The sequence below is a fragment of the Botrytis deweyae genome (genome assembly GCF_014898535.1).
Source record: "Botrytis deweyae strain B1 chromosome Unknown BDEW_062, whole genome shotgun sequence".
Classification (NCBI taxonomy): domain Eukaryota; kingdom Fungi; phylum Ascomycota; class Leotiomycetes; order Helotiales; family Sclerotiniaceae; genus Botrytis; species Botrytis deweyae.
In genome coordinates, this window is record NW_024066269.1 from 155297 (window position 1) to 175616 (window position 20320).

The 20320-nt window shown below is 33.4% G+C and overlaps 4 protein-coding genes across 4 annotated transcripts; 2 read left to right on the forward strand and 2 right to left on the reverse strand.

Annotated features, from left to right (window-relative positions):
* Positions 1-1093: 1093 nt before the first annotated feature.
* Positions 1094-3421, reverse strand: EAE98_012298 (uncharacterized protein). Its single transcript, XM_038959923.1, has 2 exons — positions 2687-3421; positions 1094-2633 (listed from the first exon to the last, which is right to left on the reverse strand). The coding sequence occupies exons 1-2, from the start codon at positions 3342-3344 to the stop codon at positions 1552-1554; spliced, it is 1740 nt and encodes a 579-aa protein (XP_038803764.1). The 5' UTR covers positions 3345-3421; the 3' UTR covers positions 1094-1551.
* Positions 3422-11370: 7949 nt separating this feature from the next.
* Positions 11371-12971, reverse strand: EAE98_012299 (uncharacterized protein). Its single transcript, XM_038959924.1, has 5 exons — positions 12504-12971; positions 12261-12425; positions 11914-12137; positions 11743-11857; positions 11371-11655 (listed from the first exon to the last, which is right to left on the reverse strand). The coding sequence occupies exons 1-5, from the start codon at positions 12602-12604 to the stop codon at positions 11502-11504; spliced, it is 759 nt and encodes a 252-aa protein (XP_038803765.1). The 5' UTR covers positions 12605-12971; the 3' UTR covers positions 11371-11501.
* A 162-nt stretch (positions 12972-13133) lies between these two features.
* EAE98_012300 (uncharacterized protein) lies at positions 13134-13493 on the forward strand (the record flags this gene model as incomplete). The annotated part of the gene is made up of 1 exon (XM_038959925.1): positions 13134-13493. The coding sequence occupies one exon, from the start codon at positions 13134-13136 to the stop codon at positions 13491-13493; it is 360 nt and encodes a 119-aa protein (XP_038803766.1).
* Positions 13494-15043: 1550 nt separating this feature from the next.
* EAE98_012301 (uncharacterized protein) lies at positions 15044-16202 on the forward strand (the record flags this gene model as incomplete). Its single annotated transcript, XM_038959926.1, has 4 exons — positions 15044-15052; positions 15131-15677; positions 15710-16102; positions 16147-16202. The coding sequence occupies 4 exons, from the start codon at positions 15044-15046 to the stop codon at positions 16200-16202; spliced, it is 1005 nt and encodes a 334-aa protein (XP_038803767.1).
* Between the last annotated feature and the right edge of the window lie 4118 nt (positions 16203-20320).

Consider the following 20320-nt stretch of genomic DNA (forward strand, 5'->3'; position numbering starts at 1 on the left):
GACGTGGTGGTCTCGGACGGGTCCAGCAGAATGAAATGGTTTATCGGAGAGATATTCGACACCATCAATTCACCGATGAAGCTACCGCCATGGATCACACGTGTGGTGGTTGATAGGAATGGCCCAACCAGTCTCCAGCCACTGGCCGTTTCAACTTTGTCGCACTCATTCGCTTGAAATTGATCCATCGGACGATGTATTCCGATGAACTCGACGATGAATGTTATGTGTCATCTCTCACATCATCCATGTCACCACGACTTCGCTCACAATGGTGCAAGTACCCGGGACAAATGACTTCTTTTCCAAAAGCGTCCCAAAATAGGATCTTACCAACATTTTGGTAATCGTCAAATCGATCCACAACCATTACGAGAGAGAATGGAGTCCCCCATCGTCGGTAAAGCTTTTACCAGTGAAGTGATCCACAAATGGCGGGGATTACCTCTTTTGGGGTAATTCCCCCATGAAAATTCTTTGGGGTCAATCAAGGATATGTTGCAAGAGCAATGTAATGTGCGGAGTACGCAGAGATATAAAGCATCGCTGCCGCCCTGCTGATCGTCCGAGGGTTTCTTTCAACTCTTTTTCGCAATTCAACGAATCTTTCTTTTTCCTTCCATATCTTACCCCGGATACCCCACCCCCACAACAAACATAACAGAGCCTGCAGATGCAGAAGTTGGCATCGAACATTGAAAGGAATTGGAAAAATATTCTATTGATATTTCTGAGGGCAAATTACGATGATCTTGAAAAAGTTGTCACCAGAATTTTCCATCGCAGACGAGTTTCTTTTCATTGTCGTCGTTGTCTCTGAGGCTCATGGCACAGGAACGAAAGAAAACCTCAAGAGTCTTCCCTTGGCTGAGTCTTCCCTTGGCTGAGACCTTTCAAGAACCAAGCCAACCAACTTTGAGCAAACAAACCCAACTCAGATCGCACAACGCCTCGGATTTCTTTTTCTTACGTGCAACACAAACATGTTCCGACCTTCGAATCTTCCAATCGATAACGATTTATAATACGACAATGATGTTAAGCTCGATCATCCAGAGTTATCAATTGGGCTCAATTTTTATCCAGTCTAATCTGCATTCAATTTGGCACAGCGGTACAGTCGAACAAGAAAGTCACAACGGATGGAAGAAGACGCAGAGTAGGTGGAGCCATGGTGCATGAATTATTCAAATCTATATTTTTCATTGGTATCGTACAGTGATGCTCCCAATAATATCCCGAAATTATGAACGCCGACTAATGCATATTTCCAATCCCAGGTTTCCCTCATAAATTCGATCATAGATCGCCCAGTCATTGACACCATTATCCCGCAATGCTATGCTATGCTACAATAAACAATACTAAAACTGCGGAGTGACCCGCGATGGAAGACTTTGTCCTTCCGGAGACAGTCTGGAATCATATACACAACGCGGATGAATCCAACCACCCTTGTGAATAGAACCCGCCGTCAGGTCAACGAAAAGGGTCCGACAAATATCGTTACACGATTTGTTCCGAAACGGAATCCCCTCTACATCAATTCCTTCACACGAAAGGGGCTGTGTAAAGACCAGTCTTCTTCTTTTGCTCTTCATCGCCCTTCTGCGTACTAGCAAGCTTGGATCGAGCTCGTAAAAGATGCCCGTACTTAAACATGATGAAAGGAATGAAGGTCAAGGCAGTACCAGCGATTGCGAGAATCAAACCGGCATATTGGCTACCGACATTGTGGAAGAATTGGCTTGCGAACAATGGCGCCACTGCACCCAAGGCGTTACGCATCAAACCCTGTCCAGCAATGGCGGAGGAACTATTTTCGCCATAACAATCCGAAGTGTAACTGTATGTGGATTCGAAAATGAAGAAAATGCCCATGGAGATTGGTGCAAGTGCAATGGCTGGTGCAACCCATGTAATGAAGCCATACTGGGTGAAGCTGTAGATGAACAATCCGATTGGGAGGAAACAAGCACCACACATTGCACCGTACAATCTGGATTCCGGAACAATGTGTTGATCATGGGCCGCCATGATAGATTTGTACTTCTTGATCTGGAAGAAGTTCAATCCAAAAGCGATAGTCACACCAATACACAATGAAATGTATGGCAGACCAGCTATACCTTCATTCCAGCCGTGATGTTCTTGAAAGGTAATTGGAATGACCGACAAGAACAAGAAGGTGACGAACCAGGCGAAAGCGATCCATAGACCGAAAGCGAAAACGACTGGCTCTGTGGCAAGCATTTTGACGGCCTTGACGGAAGAATTGTGAAGCATCTCTTTCAAGTCCTTTGCCTCGAGATCCATCTCGGCCTTGTATCTCTCATCGCCTGTTGCAGCTCGGAGAAGCTTGGCTCGTTTGTGCAATGCGACACCGCCTCTAGTTTCACGAAAGAAAAGAAGGATTGCAGCGAGAAGTGGTAAGTTTGCCAATCCTTGAATTCCCTCGATCCATCTCCAGCCAATTGTTTCGTCGATGAATCCGGCATAAATTGGCGCGCCAACCGTTCCCAAGATAGCTACATATGCGAAGCATGCCATTGGAACAGCTCTTGAATCCGGTGTATACATATCACTGAAGGTTCCACCCACGAGAATGGTGCCTACACAACCAAACAATCCACCTATGATTTGTTAGTAATTGTGCATTGCTATCTTTGGAAAAAGGGATAATTACTCAATGTTCTCATGACAAGAATTGTTGCAATGTTTTTGCCGAGAGCCAATCCGATGAAGATGATGATGAAGCCTGCATAAGCGCCAGTATAAATGATCTTTCTGCCGACCAATTCGCAGAAAGGTGCCAGGAACAATGGTGCGAGTGCACAAGCCATGTTGAAACAGAAGAGTCCCAATTGTCCTAATTCGGTCGAAACACCAAAGTCATCGCACATTGATGTGATTCCACTACTATATGCAGTTGTTGCCAAACCGATGAAAAGTGTCATCATGCACAGCAACACTGTGATGAACACTTTCTTTCCTGTGGGCCAGTTGAATGGATTCTCTGGATCTCCATTGGCGAAATGAAGGAGAATATATTCCCCGCCATCTTTTGTGATGAGCTCAGTGCGAGTTTCTGGCATATCGATATTGACCTCTTTCAGAGGACCGTCTTCAACATTGTCGCTATCGCTACCACGCATCGACTCTAAGAAAGAACCTCCTGCTACTCGTCCAACGGGTGGTGTTCGATTTTCCTCTTGCTTCAAATCCGGTAGTTCAGAATTCGAACTGTCCTTATTGTTGGGGGCGGGGCGAGGCCCATTGTGCTTTGGAAGGTCTGCCATGTCGTATTCTTGAGGTTCGTTGTGAGGATTCTGGGAAGTCGACATTTTCGGGAATGAGGGGATACTTGGGGAGATTTATTCAACTTTTGAAATAAGGAGACTCCAGAGAGGGGGCCCGTTAATATGCTCTCCAATTGTTGGAGCACCACATTTTCCCAGTAAGTCATCATCGACCTGCGTGCCGGTATGTGTTGCCATTGATCTATGTCGTCATAGACCGAGGAAAAACCGCGTGAAGAGATTTCGGCGACACTTCAAGTTGGAGTTCCATATTTTGGTGGACTGCCTGATTCAATCGTTGTTGATATCGGGTTTGACTTTTAGTTTTGATCCACAAAGAAGCCGGCACTAGATTAACATCGGGTATCCTAACACACATCCTTCCGACTCGCCTCGCCAACGGAATTGAAAAGTGTGTAAGAAATTTGGTGCATGGTCTACGATAAAGCCGCTCATTGCATGATTGAAGCAAGAGAGAGTAGCTGATTACGACTATTTTATTAACTTCACAATGTCGAAAATCATCAAATTTTGCTGTAGGGTCCTTCACTGAAACCGTCACTCACTGTTCGCATTGAAGCCCGTCAAATTTTTTCAACAGGGCTGGGTCCATATTTGTGGATTCCCAAACGCGCTAGAATGACACTAGAACATCACTAGAAGGATCTGATGTCTAGCGGTTTCCGGTACACGAACAATTCGCGTCCGGGCTTTAAGTTTTTGAACCTGTCGCCAAGTGGTTGTGTGCAAATTTTGATGGGCTAAAGTTGGCATCTGTAGCACTTGTTTACGATGCATCGACTGCTGTACGCATTATTCAATTCTGTTTTCGATACTCGATCGGAAGATTCGTGCATTGCGCTATGAAATTGAAGTTTTGGCCGTACTAATTTGCGACTATGCCGGAGATATTACATTGGTCTATTTCTGTAATATATCCAAGCACGACATTTACTGACGGCAGCTATTTTTAAGGGTTTTATGGTTTACTGCAAACTTTACCAAGTGGCTTTTCAATTAGCTATTGGTTGGTGTTTATCATCTAGCGGTCCGCGCTCGCCGCTCCCGTCGAACTTAGCGATTTGATCGAACACTCCTTTCTCGAGTGTTGCCCTGCATACCGTATGAATCCTGCATGTCGGTGAGAAATAAAAGTAAGGGATTTCCCTTGCGAAACGCTTCGAGACCTTACAAACAGAAATGAGGCTCTGGAGGTGAGCATCATAGGCAATGATGCTCATCGGATAAATCGAAAATGGATATCCGGCAAGTGGGGCTAATCCTAGAAATGATCCACCATTTAATGGGTACGAGATATTCCATAATTGGGACTCCTGGGCTGGTATCTCGTTTACTTTTCTTTTCTTGGACGTTCCTTGATTTTCGTGAAATAATCGAAATCGTTGCCATGCTGGCTATGACGGTTTGGGCGGAACGAGTGAGATGTCCGGTGGCTTTGTCGGATAATTTCAGAGCCTCACTGGCTTGAAATAATCTGTGGGATTTATAAGATAAGGTGGGTTTGCTGCATGTTGCTAGAGTTATGTATCATCTCACGATCTGGATGATATTAGCACTACAAAATCACAAGACGGCGCGTTCCATATTTGTTTACGAGATGTGGGACAATTATCTGCGTCTAGTCAATGGTATGATGTTCTGGTGGGCAACAAAAACTGAATTCACGTGTTTAGATGACCACGTTGTCATTGACGTCTTTATCAATAGTCATTGAAGTCAAAATTCATCTTAACACATCAAAGTACGCAGTGCAAGTGCACGTACCCTTGTTTCTATAGATGGACCTTTCAATGAAAGGAAACCAATATTCAGTTACCATTTAGTATTCGTGCTTGCTGATCATTGCGGAATTAAGATATCTTGAACAGGTTGGGGAGTGGGTGAGAGGAGAATGGGGAGAAAAGGTGAGGAAAAAGGGCCGTTTCCGCTTCCCCAATTTGCATGCTGTACAACAAAACATGGTCTCACACCACTGTACTCCGTATGCTTGTGAATAGTTGGGGGAAGGGGATGGGAGCGGTGGGATGGGAGGAGAATCGAGGGGGAAAAGGGCCGTTTCCCCTCTATGGAGTTTTTAGGAATTATTCGGGGATTTATTCTGTTGTTATCTGGGTCCTGGGTGTGCGATAATCAAAAGTATTGAAGATATTGTAAGATGTTTTTTTGTTTTGTTTGGCTTCGATTTCTATCTAGACTTCATAGACCTTTGGAATGAATAGCTATTGTATTTTATTGTATTGTAGAAACTTCACACGGAATAGAAATTATCACATGTACCCAAAATATTACAATATCGGCATCGTATCGTATCGGATCGGTAACCCATACATACATACCCATTCACTCCCATTCCATCCGCTCCCACACATCCCGAACTCCACACTTACGGAGAACATACATACATACACACTTATGGATATGGATATGGATATGGATAGGTATCCCATATCATTACCACTTTTCCAACTTGGAAACTCGGGAATTTGGGAACCCCGGTCGTTTAGATCCCGATTTCTTCCATGTTTGTGGGATTTTCGTTTTGTTTGTTTGTTTTTTTGTTTGTTTGTTTTTTTGTTTGTTTGTTTGTTTGTTTGTTTGTTTTTGTTTTTGTTTGTTTTTTCTGTATTTGGTTTGTATTTGTGAAATTGTGAATGAATGGATGGATGAATGAATGAATGAATGAATGGGTGGGGGGTATGGAGTTGGGAGTTGGGGGTTGGGGGGATGGAATAGAGGGGGGTTGGGGGGATGGAATAGAGGGGGTGGAACAGAGGGGATGGAACAGAGGGGATGGAACAGAGGGGATGGAACAGAGGGGATGGAACAGAGGGGATGGAACAGAGGGGATGGAACAGAGGGGATGGAACAGAGGGGATGGAACAGAGGGGATGGAACAGAGGGGATGGAACAGAGGGGATGGAACAGAGGGGATGGAATAGAGAGGATGGAATGGTAACTTGTGCTCATGCTCAATCATGCTTCGTTCGTTGAAAGTGGTACTTGGGACTCGGGACTCGAGATTCGGGACTCGGGAATCGGGACTCGGGAATCGGGACTCGGGACGTAGGACTTGGGGATGGATATTTGGGGATGGATATTTGGGGATGGATATTTGGGGATGGATATTTGGGGATGGATATTTGGGGATGGATATTTGGGGATGGATATTTGGGGATGGATATTTGGGGATGGATATTCAGTTAGTTAGTGTAGCGGAGTGTAGCGGGGTGTAGCTTTCTGATTTCTGATTTGAGGTGGTTGGTTTGGGATTTGGATATTAGGATATTGGGATATTAGGATATTGGGAGTGCGATTTTGAAGGTTTGAAGGGGTGGTGGTTTGATGGGTTGTTGGGGAGTTGGGTTGTTGGGTTGTTGGGGAGTAGGGGGAATCTGGTGGAGGAGAGTTAGTGGAGGAAAGTGAGTGGGTGAGTGGTGGTTTGGTGGCTTGATGGGTAGTTGGGTAGTTGGGTAGTTGGGGAGTGAGTGAATAGGTAAGTGAGTGAGTGGGTATAAGTAAGTGTGAGTAAGAGGTATGTAGTTTTGTGATCTTTTAATGTTGGTGGGATTTATGTTTGTGTGGTTTATATTTGTGTGATCTATGTTTGTGTGATTTATGTGTGTATATATATGTATATTTTCCATTATAATATTGGCTTTGACTGAGAGGTATAGTTTATAGGTAGTATAGAGCGGATGATATATAATAGTATTATATCTGAGTTTTATTGGGAGTGGGTGGTTTTTTCGGCTTTTGTTTTTGATGTATATTTTTATATTTTTATGTGAGCCTATATATATGTATATGTATTCAATTACAGAGTGTGGTGTGTAGGTGATGTGATGTGATGTGGTGTAATGTAGTGACTGATTTTCTATTGAGATTGTGTGAGTTTTTTGGTTTTGATGAGTTGATGAGTTGATACACCCGATTTCATAATGTGTGTCCAAAATCTAATTTTTTAGTGCTTATATGATTTTTGTTTCAAATAGGGATTATATTCATAATATTATTATACTTTTATTAATATCTTTATAATTAATAATTCAATTAAAGTAATTTCTAATTAAAAGTTATGATTATTATTAGGGGATTAAAACACCCTATTCCTAAAAAGATTATATTTTCTTTTTTTCCCAAAAAAGATATTTATAGATTGAAGTTTAACAAAAATATTCTAAAAAAAAAAACAAATAGTTTTCTTTTAAACTTATTAAAGAGTTTTCTAGCTTTATAAAATCTAAAAATCCTTTTTTGAAGAGTATAAAACCTTAAAGAAGTGTATTAAAGAATAATAAAGCTTCTATTAATATTATTAATAATCCAAAAACACTATTTCCAGAATCTATTCAGATTTCATTATCTATTAATATATCTATATCTAAGCCTTAATATCAACTTTCCTCTTTTTCTAAATCTGTATTCAATTCTAATTTGAGGGATACTATATATAATATCTATACTAGATTTTCTTTTAATTAATATATTAATAAAAAACTTTATTCCATAATCTATTTTATTATTAATATTAATAGTACAATATAATTTGATTATATTAATCTTTTAGAAGCTTTACAAAAAAATAATAATAATTAAGTAGATATAAGGAATATATTGGTGGAAGATAGATTTATTTCAAAGAAATAAATAATCTATATAGATTCTATAAAAGATAATGAGATGAAGTTTGTAATACAAAATTAAATGTAATAGAAATAAATGTTTTGTAATTTATATCTATAAAAGCATAACGATAAAAAACACTTTAATTTTGTGAAAGTGAAAATCTACTTTAATCTGTTTGAAAAGTATATAGCTAGTTTTATTCCTAAAAAGAGATTTAAAAAAAGCAATAAATAAATTCGATAAATAAAGCTTGATTCAAGTTTTGAATACAATAAGAAAGATATAAATATTGAGAAAAAAGAAAAGAAAAAAAAAGAAAAAGGAGATTAAAGGAATAAATAGAATATTATTATAAAGCGAGTATTGCAAAGAATGAATATCTAGAAAAAGGATAATTCTAAAGCAAAATAGCTATACCAGACAGTTTTAAAATAATAGAAATATGAAAAGTATAAATATTCTAATTTTGATTATTGTTATTGGGTTTTTAGTAAAAAAACATATTATATAATGATAATGGATAAATAGCTTGAATAAGCTAATTATATTATATATAAAAGGGAGTATATTAGTTTAAATAGATTTTTATATAAATAAATGGTAAAATAATCTACTAAAAGGAATTTAATTATTATAAAGATATATGGTAATAGGAAAAAGGAAAAGGATAAATCTATTTCTGCTTTTACTAGTATTTCTGTTTCTATTATTAATATTCACAACCCTTTTTCTTAAGATCATACTCCATCACTAGCCTTACTATTAGCTTTACCATTATAATATTATCAACCTCAATACCTATTATAGTTTTTATTACAATTCCTATCACAATTTCTATTTTTTACAAATAGTTAATCTACTACACCATCTTTTCAAAACTCTTAAAAACTAGCTTCCACCTCTATACCCATTTCTTTGTTATTTTGTATTAAAGAAGATTTATAAATATTATAGGAATATAGAGTATAATTAACTAGTAAGACTACAAATCTAATTTGATAAAAAATAGTTAAGAATACTATAAAATTAGTTTATAGTGAATTCCTTATCCTAGAGTAATTAAAAGTTATAGATTCTATATTTCTTTCTGGAGTATCTAATAATATTCTTATAGATATTAAAAAGAATATAAGTACTTTTAAAGTACTTTAAAAGAATTAATAAAGGGAAGATGCAAGTAATATACTTTTAGATTTAAATGATATAAAATAAAAGACTTAAAAAAAATGGTTATTTATATATATCATAATTTTATAATCTTTTTAATAATTTAACAATTGTATAGAAAGAGTATTTATTGTATTTTAAACTAATTAATAATACTATGGATATATTCCATAATTCAAGAAATATGTCTTTATTCTTTTAACTGTCTTTATACCCGTATAATACTCTTTTATAGCTTATTCTAAAAAACTTTGGTATATATTATATTTCGATTATTCTATACAATAATATTAATATATAAAGCTCTTTAAATTACTGAAGCTTGATTCAATAGGATATAGATCAGATAAATATAATAGAAGATATTGAATTAGAACTTCTTTTTCTCTAATTATTACTTTAATATTACCTGCAAATGTATAATAAGCTAATATATTATTTATTAGAATTATAAATCTTGTAATAGAATAAGGATTATATATAGGGATGATGTTATAAATAACAAAATCAGAAAAAAGCTTTATATTAAGAATATTTAGAAAGATGATTGATTTAATATATTTATTAATAATATATACTAGTAATAGAGAGATTTTAATATAATTTACTAATTGTTTTTGTATTTTGGCTTTAATCTCTTTTTAACTATATCTATATTTGCAATTACCAGTATACTTATTACTACCAGATTCGTTTAAATAGATTAATTAATCTTATTGAAAATGCTATATTTTATTTATTCAATTATTCCTTAATTCAACATTCCTTTAAGTAGTTTTTATAACCAATTGTTTCCTAATAAAATCTATTCGTTTAAGTATTCTAGAAATCATTAATTAGCTAATTTCTATATCAAAAACTTTTTAAAGAAAATCTGTAATTTCATTCTAATATTGTGAGCGAAACTTGGTACTGGTCACGTGACCTCTTTCTGTAGCTAGTATTTATAGGTCTTTTTCGTATAGTTTAGAAAAAGTAGTCAGTTCCCACCCACCTTCTCGTACGCTTTGTAACACGCTATATAATACCTACTCCTCCTCTCCTCCACCGGAGGCACTACGTCTCAGTGACTTATCTGTGATATTTACAAAGGACTACTTTATGACCCTACCACCTTCTATTCTTTTACAATATAATTATAATAATTTATTATAAATCTTCTTTATAGTATTATTTATTTCAGATATAATAATATTAATAGAACCTTTTAATAGCTGTTTTTTAGACTCCCCTTTTTTAATGTAATTCAAATACCTTTTAATTGTTTATATAAATATTTTATAGATTAAATTAATTATTTTGTAATAATTAGAAATAATAGATCTTTCCCAATGTATTAATATATGATCAATTGCTTTTGAATCGAAGAAATTAAGTTGGGAGGGTATTATAGAGACTTTATATATAATTAGATAATAGAATTAAATTCTAGCTTTAATTTGATATATTTATTATAATAATTGAATATCTGATTATGAAGTTTTTAATAAAATAAATGGATTATAAATATATATTACAACTTTTTGAGGTGTTTTGTAAAAAATACAAAAAAATTAGGTTTTGGACACATATTATAAAATCGGGTGTAAATTAATAAGTTGATGAATTGATAAGTTAATAAATTGATAAATTGATGAATTGATAAGTTAATAAATTGATAAATTGATGAATTAATGAATTGATAATTAGATTATTAAATTTATATAAGTACTAGCGCTAAGTTAGCAGAAGATATAACAGTAAATATCAAATTCCCAATCGATTCCCTCTATCTAATATCTATAACCTAGGTAGCTGCGCCGAATATACGATACATTTATTGTAAATTATCTTATTAAGCGGTATAGATAGGAAAATAACCCAACCCCTCCATTGGGATATCTTTCCAGTCTGCTATGTTTATATCCCATCTAATAATCCGGTTTTGTGTTTATAGCTTGCAATTTCTATGTTTTTGAATATGATTAGTATCGTAGTGCTGCGTTTCCAATCTACGAGTTCATGTTGTATGATTTGCCGCCGGCTTGTCGTGATGGTGTAGCTTTGGAAGCAGGTATAGAGATATAGAAATGGAGAAATATAGAGAGGAGGGCCTAGCTTTTGCATTCAAAGAAACTCGGAATCCAGTAAGGAATTAAGAGGGTTGGTTTGTGATTTTTGAATTAGACGATAAATATTTTGTTTGTGCTTTTGAATGTGTGAATTTGTGTGTGGAAGCCTGGGAGAAGATTAATCAATAACGGATATCCTCGCTTGTTCTCTTTCTTCTTTCTTCCTTCCATCCCGCTTCCCTTTCTTTCGTTGGGATCAAAACTCCTCTTTCGCCTCATAATACAAACCCCCATAATCAAAATCAACACCAACACCAATACTCCTCCCAGCCAAACTCTAGACTGAAACCCAGCTTCCTCGCTCATGTCTTGACCAAGTCGTATCTAAATATCTAGCACGAGGCATATATTCTTTCCGTAGATTGTAGCGCGGATTGGAGTCTCGCTTGCCGAGACGGAGACGAGCTTCCATGTTGTCGAAGGCGGAGTTGCTGGGAAGTGTTAGGGGATGGTGGTTAAAGAGGAAGTAGGGAGGAGGAAGAAGGGGGAGTATGAAGAAAGAGAAAAATAAAACTCACTTGAACCATTTCTTCCACAACTTATGATAATAACCACCGCGTCCCTTATGATTTGTCCACAGATTCGATTTGATATGAGAATTGCGATTATATTGTTTCTTGCGGCCATGTGTACCTATCTTCTATTAACATTTCCCATTCTATACTCCAAGTTGGTAGAAGAGGACTCACATCGAAACTTTTTGCTCTTCCTCCTCTTGGTGAAAACACTACATTCACCACAATATTTCATATCCTTCGGCATCCATTTCTGCAGTTGTTTATGCAGCATCTTCGAGCGAGAGAAACATTCACAGTGATCACCCCAATAATGATCTTGACATTTTTTTCTTGTTAGAGGGGGGAGATTTTCCGCCGCGCGGAGAATGTTTATGTAGTGGAGAGAACGATCATGGCTGTTATCGTGTTAGTATTTTTCATCCTTTGTTTTCTCATCTAGTCAAATAGGATAAATGGGATGAGAATTGGAATTGGAATGAGAATTGACGAGTGGGATATCGATTGAAGAGAAAACTCACCATAGTTGTGCTCCTAATCCACATTTGCGGATGGGAAAGCGCCACGGTTTGTGAACACCAGGGGAAATATGCGATACTTCAGGTTTTGAGCAGAAGACTTCGGGGGTAGGGGAATAGTCGAGGGAAACGGGGTATTCGGGGGGTGAGAGAGTGTAGAGGTATTTACTTGATGGGGTGTTAGTGTATATCTCGTAGATGCGAGATGATGGGATGAGATGGGAAAGGGGGAAAGAGGAAACATACCACGTGAGTCTGAGACAGGTACGGTCGGTTGGGGGACATTGTTCGAGGATTATACTGTGGATTTCGGGGGGGAAAGAGTTGAAGAGGGGGAAGGTAGACATTGTGATTGAATTGTCGATTTCTTTTGGTTTTGTCTTTTCTGTGCTCTTTCCAATGATTTATCGCAACCCTTATGTCTCGAGGTAGACTCTCTGTATATACGTAGATATAATATACCGTATAATATAACACAAAATTTCCTCGACTTCTTCAAGAAATATAAACAATCGATTCCAAAATCAAACACAAACACTATATCTTCAAATATTAAAATTCATCATCAAATCCAAGCCGAAATCACCATCTATATATCTTCAAATCCATTTCCATTCCATCGCCAAGCTTCACGTTCGAGATCTCATTTCGTCAATTTCAATCAAATGAGCATGGAATGCGAGACGGATCGACAGGCTACAGCTCCGCTTTTGCAGGCAGAATTGAGGCACGTGCTGTGTAGCACGTGAAAGATTGGCACGTGTAGACTTGGCGATTTAGGCAGGAAGGCAGCTTGTGGGGTGGGTTGGTTTTCTTATGTTTGGTGTTGGGATTTAAATTCATTGATGAACAATAGCGTTTCTTTGCAGGAATGAAATGGGTGGGAATTATTATGCTTATGTAAACGTCATTCAAAAGAGAAATGATGCTGATGGGATACGGATTATCGCTATCGATGAAGTTTACACTGTCGAACTCCCTTTTCAATTGGAACTGATGTCCGAGGAACTCCAGGACGATGTTCTGTTTTGGAAACACGATGAGGTTTTAATGGAATTATTAGACAGTCATGTGGCAATTTACACATTCGGTTTATTTCAGTGGTTTGGATTAAGAGGTTTCGGGCTACTCTTATGGAACAGGTCTCGTATTCATCGCAGCTATTGCAAGACCGAGGATACGATAGAAACTTGGATGACGGTGAGCTATCGGGAAGTGGAAGCGGTAGAGGGATGAAATAATCGAGCGAGAGGCTCGTAGTGTGTACTATGAGTGTCCTAGCTTTACTTTGCTCATTCGTTAGAGGATGACTACACGTGAGAATTTCACTGGTTAGGACAACACTCCCATGAACATATAACTTAATCTGATTCCAAATTTAACCAAGATAGGGAATACATGCACTATCACCTGTAGAATTCTACTTGATCTTCTTGCCCTTCATGCCCAGACAAGATCGAGGGGTTGATGCACGGACCAGATACTTTCGGTTATCTACCCCTATGTTAGAGTGATTATTGCATTCTAGATTCTCTTGAATGCATCTCTCTCTTAGCGGTTGCAGCTCTAGGACTTTGCATTCCTTGTGCTTCATCTGTGATCATGAACTGCAGAACGTGGAATTGCAAGATCGAAAACGTGTCAGCTATCCAACACAAATATCATATAACTTCATTTTGCACCAACTGTGTGTCGAGGTCGACTAGACATATCTCACAAATATCCTGTGACTACATATCATTACGAGAGGTGAAGCCATGCATGAGAAGGGCTATCTTCGATGCATATCATTTTCAACAGTATGAAACTTCAATTTTGACTTTCGCTCTGCGATTGTATAAATCAATCATTTTGATGAAGCATGTACTCAGAAGCTTAATTTATGAACATATCCAGCTTGATCAACATTTCAACTTCACCTACATCCAGATCAATCAAATCAAACACCTCACTCTCCACCTACTTGTATCTACCAACTAAACTCACACCTCACTTGCTACTTGTATCTTCACTTATCAAGACAAGTCAAACTTAGTACATCGTTTCCCTCGCTTGAATTTCTATCAACTTCAAACCAAACTCACCTTTGACCTCACCAAACTGATATTTAACTCTTTATTTTCAATTGATTCATAGTCGAATCTGTACCTTTCGGCCCTATCTTTGAGTACACAAACCCCAAGAGCATGAAATTATCCATGTAAATAATCCTCTACAAAACATCAACTTTCCAGAGTCCCATATCTTCGCACATTATAATTGTGAAAAGAGATTTCCAACTTCATCGATGCAGATTTTTGTTTGATACATGGCAATCAGCTTATTCCTAGCGCCATTTGAACCCTCATTTATACTAACGCGTCTTCTCCAGACCACTGTCTCCCTTACAACCCATTCCACAAATCCGCATCCTCTTCTGTTTTTCTTATGCGTATGCGCCAAACCCATATTCTTCAGTTTCGTAGGCTTGCCTACAATTCCATCTCTTCTCCCAAAACTTTTTTTGGATCTTTAAATTCCCGACATCTTCCTCGATCTTTAACCTTCTGCTACACTCCCTTTGATATGCAGTCAACCACACATCTCTTGTAAAACAATTCTGTGTTGATATTGCAAGTTAAAGTAAGTCGCACACGTATCCGAAACAATCAGCACACTGTGAGATCTGGTTTTAACCTTTTGGTTTGCTTAGGACTCTATAAACCACCTTTATCACGCGTTTTGCGGCTGTAATTCTCCGCCAACGACCAGGAGATTACCCGCTATATACCCATCAAATTTTCAAGATGTCTGTAGTAAGTCTATCTGTCTATATTGTTCCCACCAGAACTCCCTCAATCCCACTTCATCATCCCAAACCTAACCCTCTCCAGCTCATCATCGACCCATCCGGCGACTTCCACCTACATGTTTTGGAAGTGGATTCCTTTGCATCTGCCACTTTCCTCGTCTCTCGCAGCACTCTAGAAAAAGACTGCACCCACGACCTCGCCTCCGACATTCGTGATTCTCCCACCAATTTCCTCACTCTCTACAATGTTGATATTATCGCTATGGAAACCATCCTCCGAATCATCCACGGTGTTCTCGATCTCAACACCCATACCATCCCCAACATCCACTCAACATTCGATCAAGAAACCATCGCAACCCTCTACCACATTCTCGATCTCGGCATAAAATGGTTCAAGACCGAAGAACTCGGACCTTGGTTCTCCAAATTCTGGGCCGATCGCAGCGAAAATGAAATGTCCTTGTACGATATGAAAGTCATGTTATACCCATCCTACATCTTCCGCCACGCGGAAGCCTTTGCGCGGATTACCAAATCTCTTGTTTTGGAGTGGAGAAGTGGCGAGATGCATGGATTGAATCCGCTGACGGGGCGTGCGGAATTTCGCTTTGAGCATAGGATTTTGAGTCAGTATTTTTGTCTCTTCGTTATGATACAGAGCAACTCGTTCGTCTCAAGACTAGAATCCTCGAGCGCGAAATCACCAATAATCTCCTCGATCCACTGGATCATCTCTGCAATGAATTCTGCGAGGCAGGTGGTGAGTGCATGGTAGCATATAACAAGTCATTGAGAGACTGTCTCGTCATTCCTTCCATCGTGCGCAGAAATTGTTCCATCAGAGATATACTCGAGAGCGAAGAAGTGAACTTCTGGAATTGCATTAGTCCACCTAACGCTTCTGATCACTGTGCAAATATCCTATCCGGTAACCATATTGTGAAGATCAAGAAAAATGCTTTGAATTTCTGGGAGGGAATGTGTATCGAATGCGTATTGCGTACATCCGGCGGACACATCAAGCAAGAGCAATTCTGGGAAGACGGTCGATGTAAACGTTACGGAACCTCATGTCCCATTCCCCACAACTACCAGACGTGGAATTACAGTTACATGGGTCCATTCGAACTGATGTCAAAACATATAGCTGAGCAGAAAGAACGCGAGAAGAGTAAAGAGCGTACGAAGCATGGAATGAAGTTTTGTGCTAAATCTCTTGGAGGTTAGCTCTTATAATAAGAAGGAATAGTATTATTATAAGGATAGTGGAAAATCTAATCAATTTAAGCTTGAGGGATAAATTGAATATATAGAATAAGAATTAAATTGAAATCAATTTAGAAGAATTAGATTGAATTAAAATAAATTGCTTGCTTTTTTCTAGAATTTCTTTAAAGAATATTCTAGATTTATATAATTTATAATGAAATTCCAATATATTCTATATTTATAAATAAGATTGATTTAAATCATATCTCATAGAATCATTTTAGATAATAAAAAGAAAATACAATTAATCAATTTAGCAAGATTTCCTATATACTTTTATTTAATTCTATTTTATTCTATTTTATTATAAATCAATTTGATAAAAAATACTATTATACAATTATATAATAATATGATTTTATAATATAAAATCATATTATATATATTAGTTATCAATATATTCTTTATTTAATAAAATATTAATAAGTAATTTAATAGATTTATTATAAATTCTCACATATCCCCTTAATAAATATACTAAATCAATTCTATTATATCTTAATTTAGATTAATCTAATTCATAAATTCAATCAATTTAATTCAAACTAATAATTTAATAAGCCCATCAGCTTTTTATTTATTAATAAATATATAAATTAAATCTAAATCCCCTGATTTAATAATATCTCTAATATAATAGAATCTGATTATTATATACTTATTTCTTTTATAGAATATAGGGTTTTTAATAAACACTAACACAATCTGATTATTTATATATAAAGAAAATTTATTTTGTTTATATAGATTAAACTTCAATAATAACTTTTTAATATAAATAATTTTTTTAATAATTAGATTTATAATAATAAATTCAGATTTAATTATAAAAGAGTTATTACTAATTATAGTTTAGATTTCCAATTAATAAATCTATTTTTTAGTATAAATATATATCCACTAATAAATTTATATATATTAATCTCCCTTTTATAATTAGTATTACAGAATTCTTAAATATAAGGATTTTTAATTTTAATATAATTTATATCCTTATTTATAATTCCTTTTAAATATCTTAATATTTTTTTAATAATTTAAATATATTTTGTATTAAAATTAAATAAAAAACTAACTAATTTAGATATAGAAAATATTATATCTAATCTAATTTTGAAAAACTAAATATAATGAAAAGCTTATAATTTCTTAATATAATTTAATATTATTATTATTAATTTTCCTTTTATTATAAATTAGCTTTATTTTTAGATTTATTAAAATAAAAATAGAATTGGAATCTAGTATATTGAACCTAGTAAATACCTTTTTGATATATTCTGATTAATATAGCTTTAATATATTATTAGTCCTTTTAATTTGAATACCTAAATAATTCTTTATAGAATTTAAATTCTTTAAATTAAAACATTCCTTTAAATTATTAATAAATTTATTAATAATTTCTTAATTAAGATTATTATAATAATATTATCAATATATATACTTAGAATTATGTTTTTATTTTTATTAATAAAAATACATTTTTTAGAGATTAGATTTATAAAATTTAATTTATTTAATATATCTTTTAAAATGTAATATTATATTTAATTAATTATTTTAAGTTATATAAACTTTATTTAGCTGTCAAGTTTTATTTTTTAATTTATTAATTCTTTTAATAGATTTAATAAGAATCATACTATTGATATTACTTTATACAAATATTAATATTATATCCGATTTTATATAAATTAATTAATTATTTTAAAGAGCTATATCAATAACGAGTTTTTATATTATTGATTTAATTATTGATATATATATATTAATATAATCTAATCCATATAGCTATTGAATCCTTTAACTAATAAATCTAGCTTTAAATTTAATAAATTTATTTAAATCCTTATTTTTTATATCTATTAGTTCTTAGAATTTTTTTATTAAGATTATCAATAATATTCTAAGTTTTATTGAATTTAAAAATATTTATTTTGTATTTCATAGTTTTTAATTAATATTTCTTTTTGGAAAAGCTAATAGCTTCTTTTTAGATCTTAGATTTAATTAATATATAATCTGACTTATTAATAATAATCTTTTTATTATTTTTAAATCTAATATTAAAAGCTAATTAAAGATTTTATTAATTTATTTTGATATTCACCCCTTTATTGATTAAATTAAAGTATTTGGAAAAAGCAAGTTCATAATAGGAAATCATATATTTTTCATTATCAATAAAATCTTTATTATTAGGAATTAGATTTTTTATACACTTAAATTATTATATATTAAATTTTATTACTTTATTAAATATAGATTTATTAAGTATAGATTCACTAAAATCAATCTTTATATAATTAATTATTTTATTACTTTCATTATTTTCATTTATTTCGGAATTAGCTTGATACCTATTGCTATTAATAATATCTTTATTCTTTATATTATCTTGAATAGATTAAAATTCGAGATCTTTTTTTCTAATAACTTTAGATTCTAGTTTTTATATTTATTAGAGTATATAAAATCTTCTTGAATATTAATATTTTTTAAGCTAATTACTTTTTTATTAGCTGGAATATAAATTAAATAATTATTAAATAAATCAAAGTCTACTAGCATACCTTTCCAAGCTCTAAAATCCAGTTTTTTATTACAAATCTTTTTATTATTAATAATATAAATAAAAAAATCTAGGATTCTAATATAATTTAAATTAAGCTTTTTATTATTTATTAATTCAAATAATAAATTATTAATAAAACTATTATATATTCTATTCTTAATATAAGTGATAGCTTTAATTAAATATAACTATAAATAAAATAAAATCTTTTTCTTTTTAGTTATACAGATTAGTCTTTCAATTATATATCTGTTTAGTATTTCGATTATTCTATTCTGGAAATAAGTATATAAATTAATATATTCGTATATAATCCTATAATTTCGAATAAAATTCGATTATTTATTTAAAAGGAATTTAAGAGTATATCTAATCTTAGTATTTTAATACTAATATTAAACTGATTTCTAATTAGATTATAAAATTTTATTAAAATATTATAAACCTAGGATTCAAATTTAATAAGATATACCCAAATAATTCTAATAATCTAATCGACAAATATTAAAAAATATTTTTCACCTTTAATCCCTATAATTCTAAAAGATCCAATTATATCTAAACGGAATTTTTCGAATTTAAAATTTATTTTAAGAATTTCAGAGAATTCCTTATTTATTTTCTAATGGAATTTGCCGAATTTGTATAATTCACATGTTTCTAAATCAGATTTATCTATATTTAATTGGATATTCAAGAATTTAATAATATAATTTTTATTTATATAATCTAATCTCTTATAAATTAAATTAAGATTAACTTTATTTAATAATAAATCTGATTTTTAAATTGATTCCTTTTTCATTTTAAAAATATTAATACTTTTAAAACATTTAGAATTCACTTTAAAATTAAGATAATATATATTAATTAGTTAGGGAGTTATAATTTGTATATTAGTTTTTTTATAAATAATATCAATTTTGTTTTCAGGGAGAATAATATGACTAAATCATCCTTTTTTGGATTATTTTATTTGAATTGATAAGATTAAAGACTATATTGGGAATATAATATATTCCCTATAATAGTACTTCTGATTTATTATTAATTAGAATAGAAATATCTTCTATATTATTAATTTAAAGCTTTTTTTTATTAGTTATAGTAATGAAATAATTATTTAATAACTTATAATTTATAAATCATTCTCTATTGAATGAATAATATTCTATAATATCTGAATTTAACATAAATTTATATTTAAATTTAAAAGATTAATTAGTTAAATTTATATAATAATCTATAGTTATTAATTTTTGCTAAAGATAAATTCATTTAAATCTTTTTTCGAATCTTTATTTGAATTTTTATTTGAATTAATTTAAATTACTTTTTATTATTCTCTTTATTAATCTTTAATTCAGAATATTTATAAAGTATTTTGATTTTAAATATCCTTTTTTAAAATAATGCTTATAA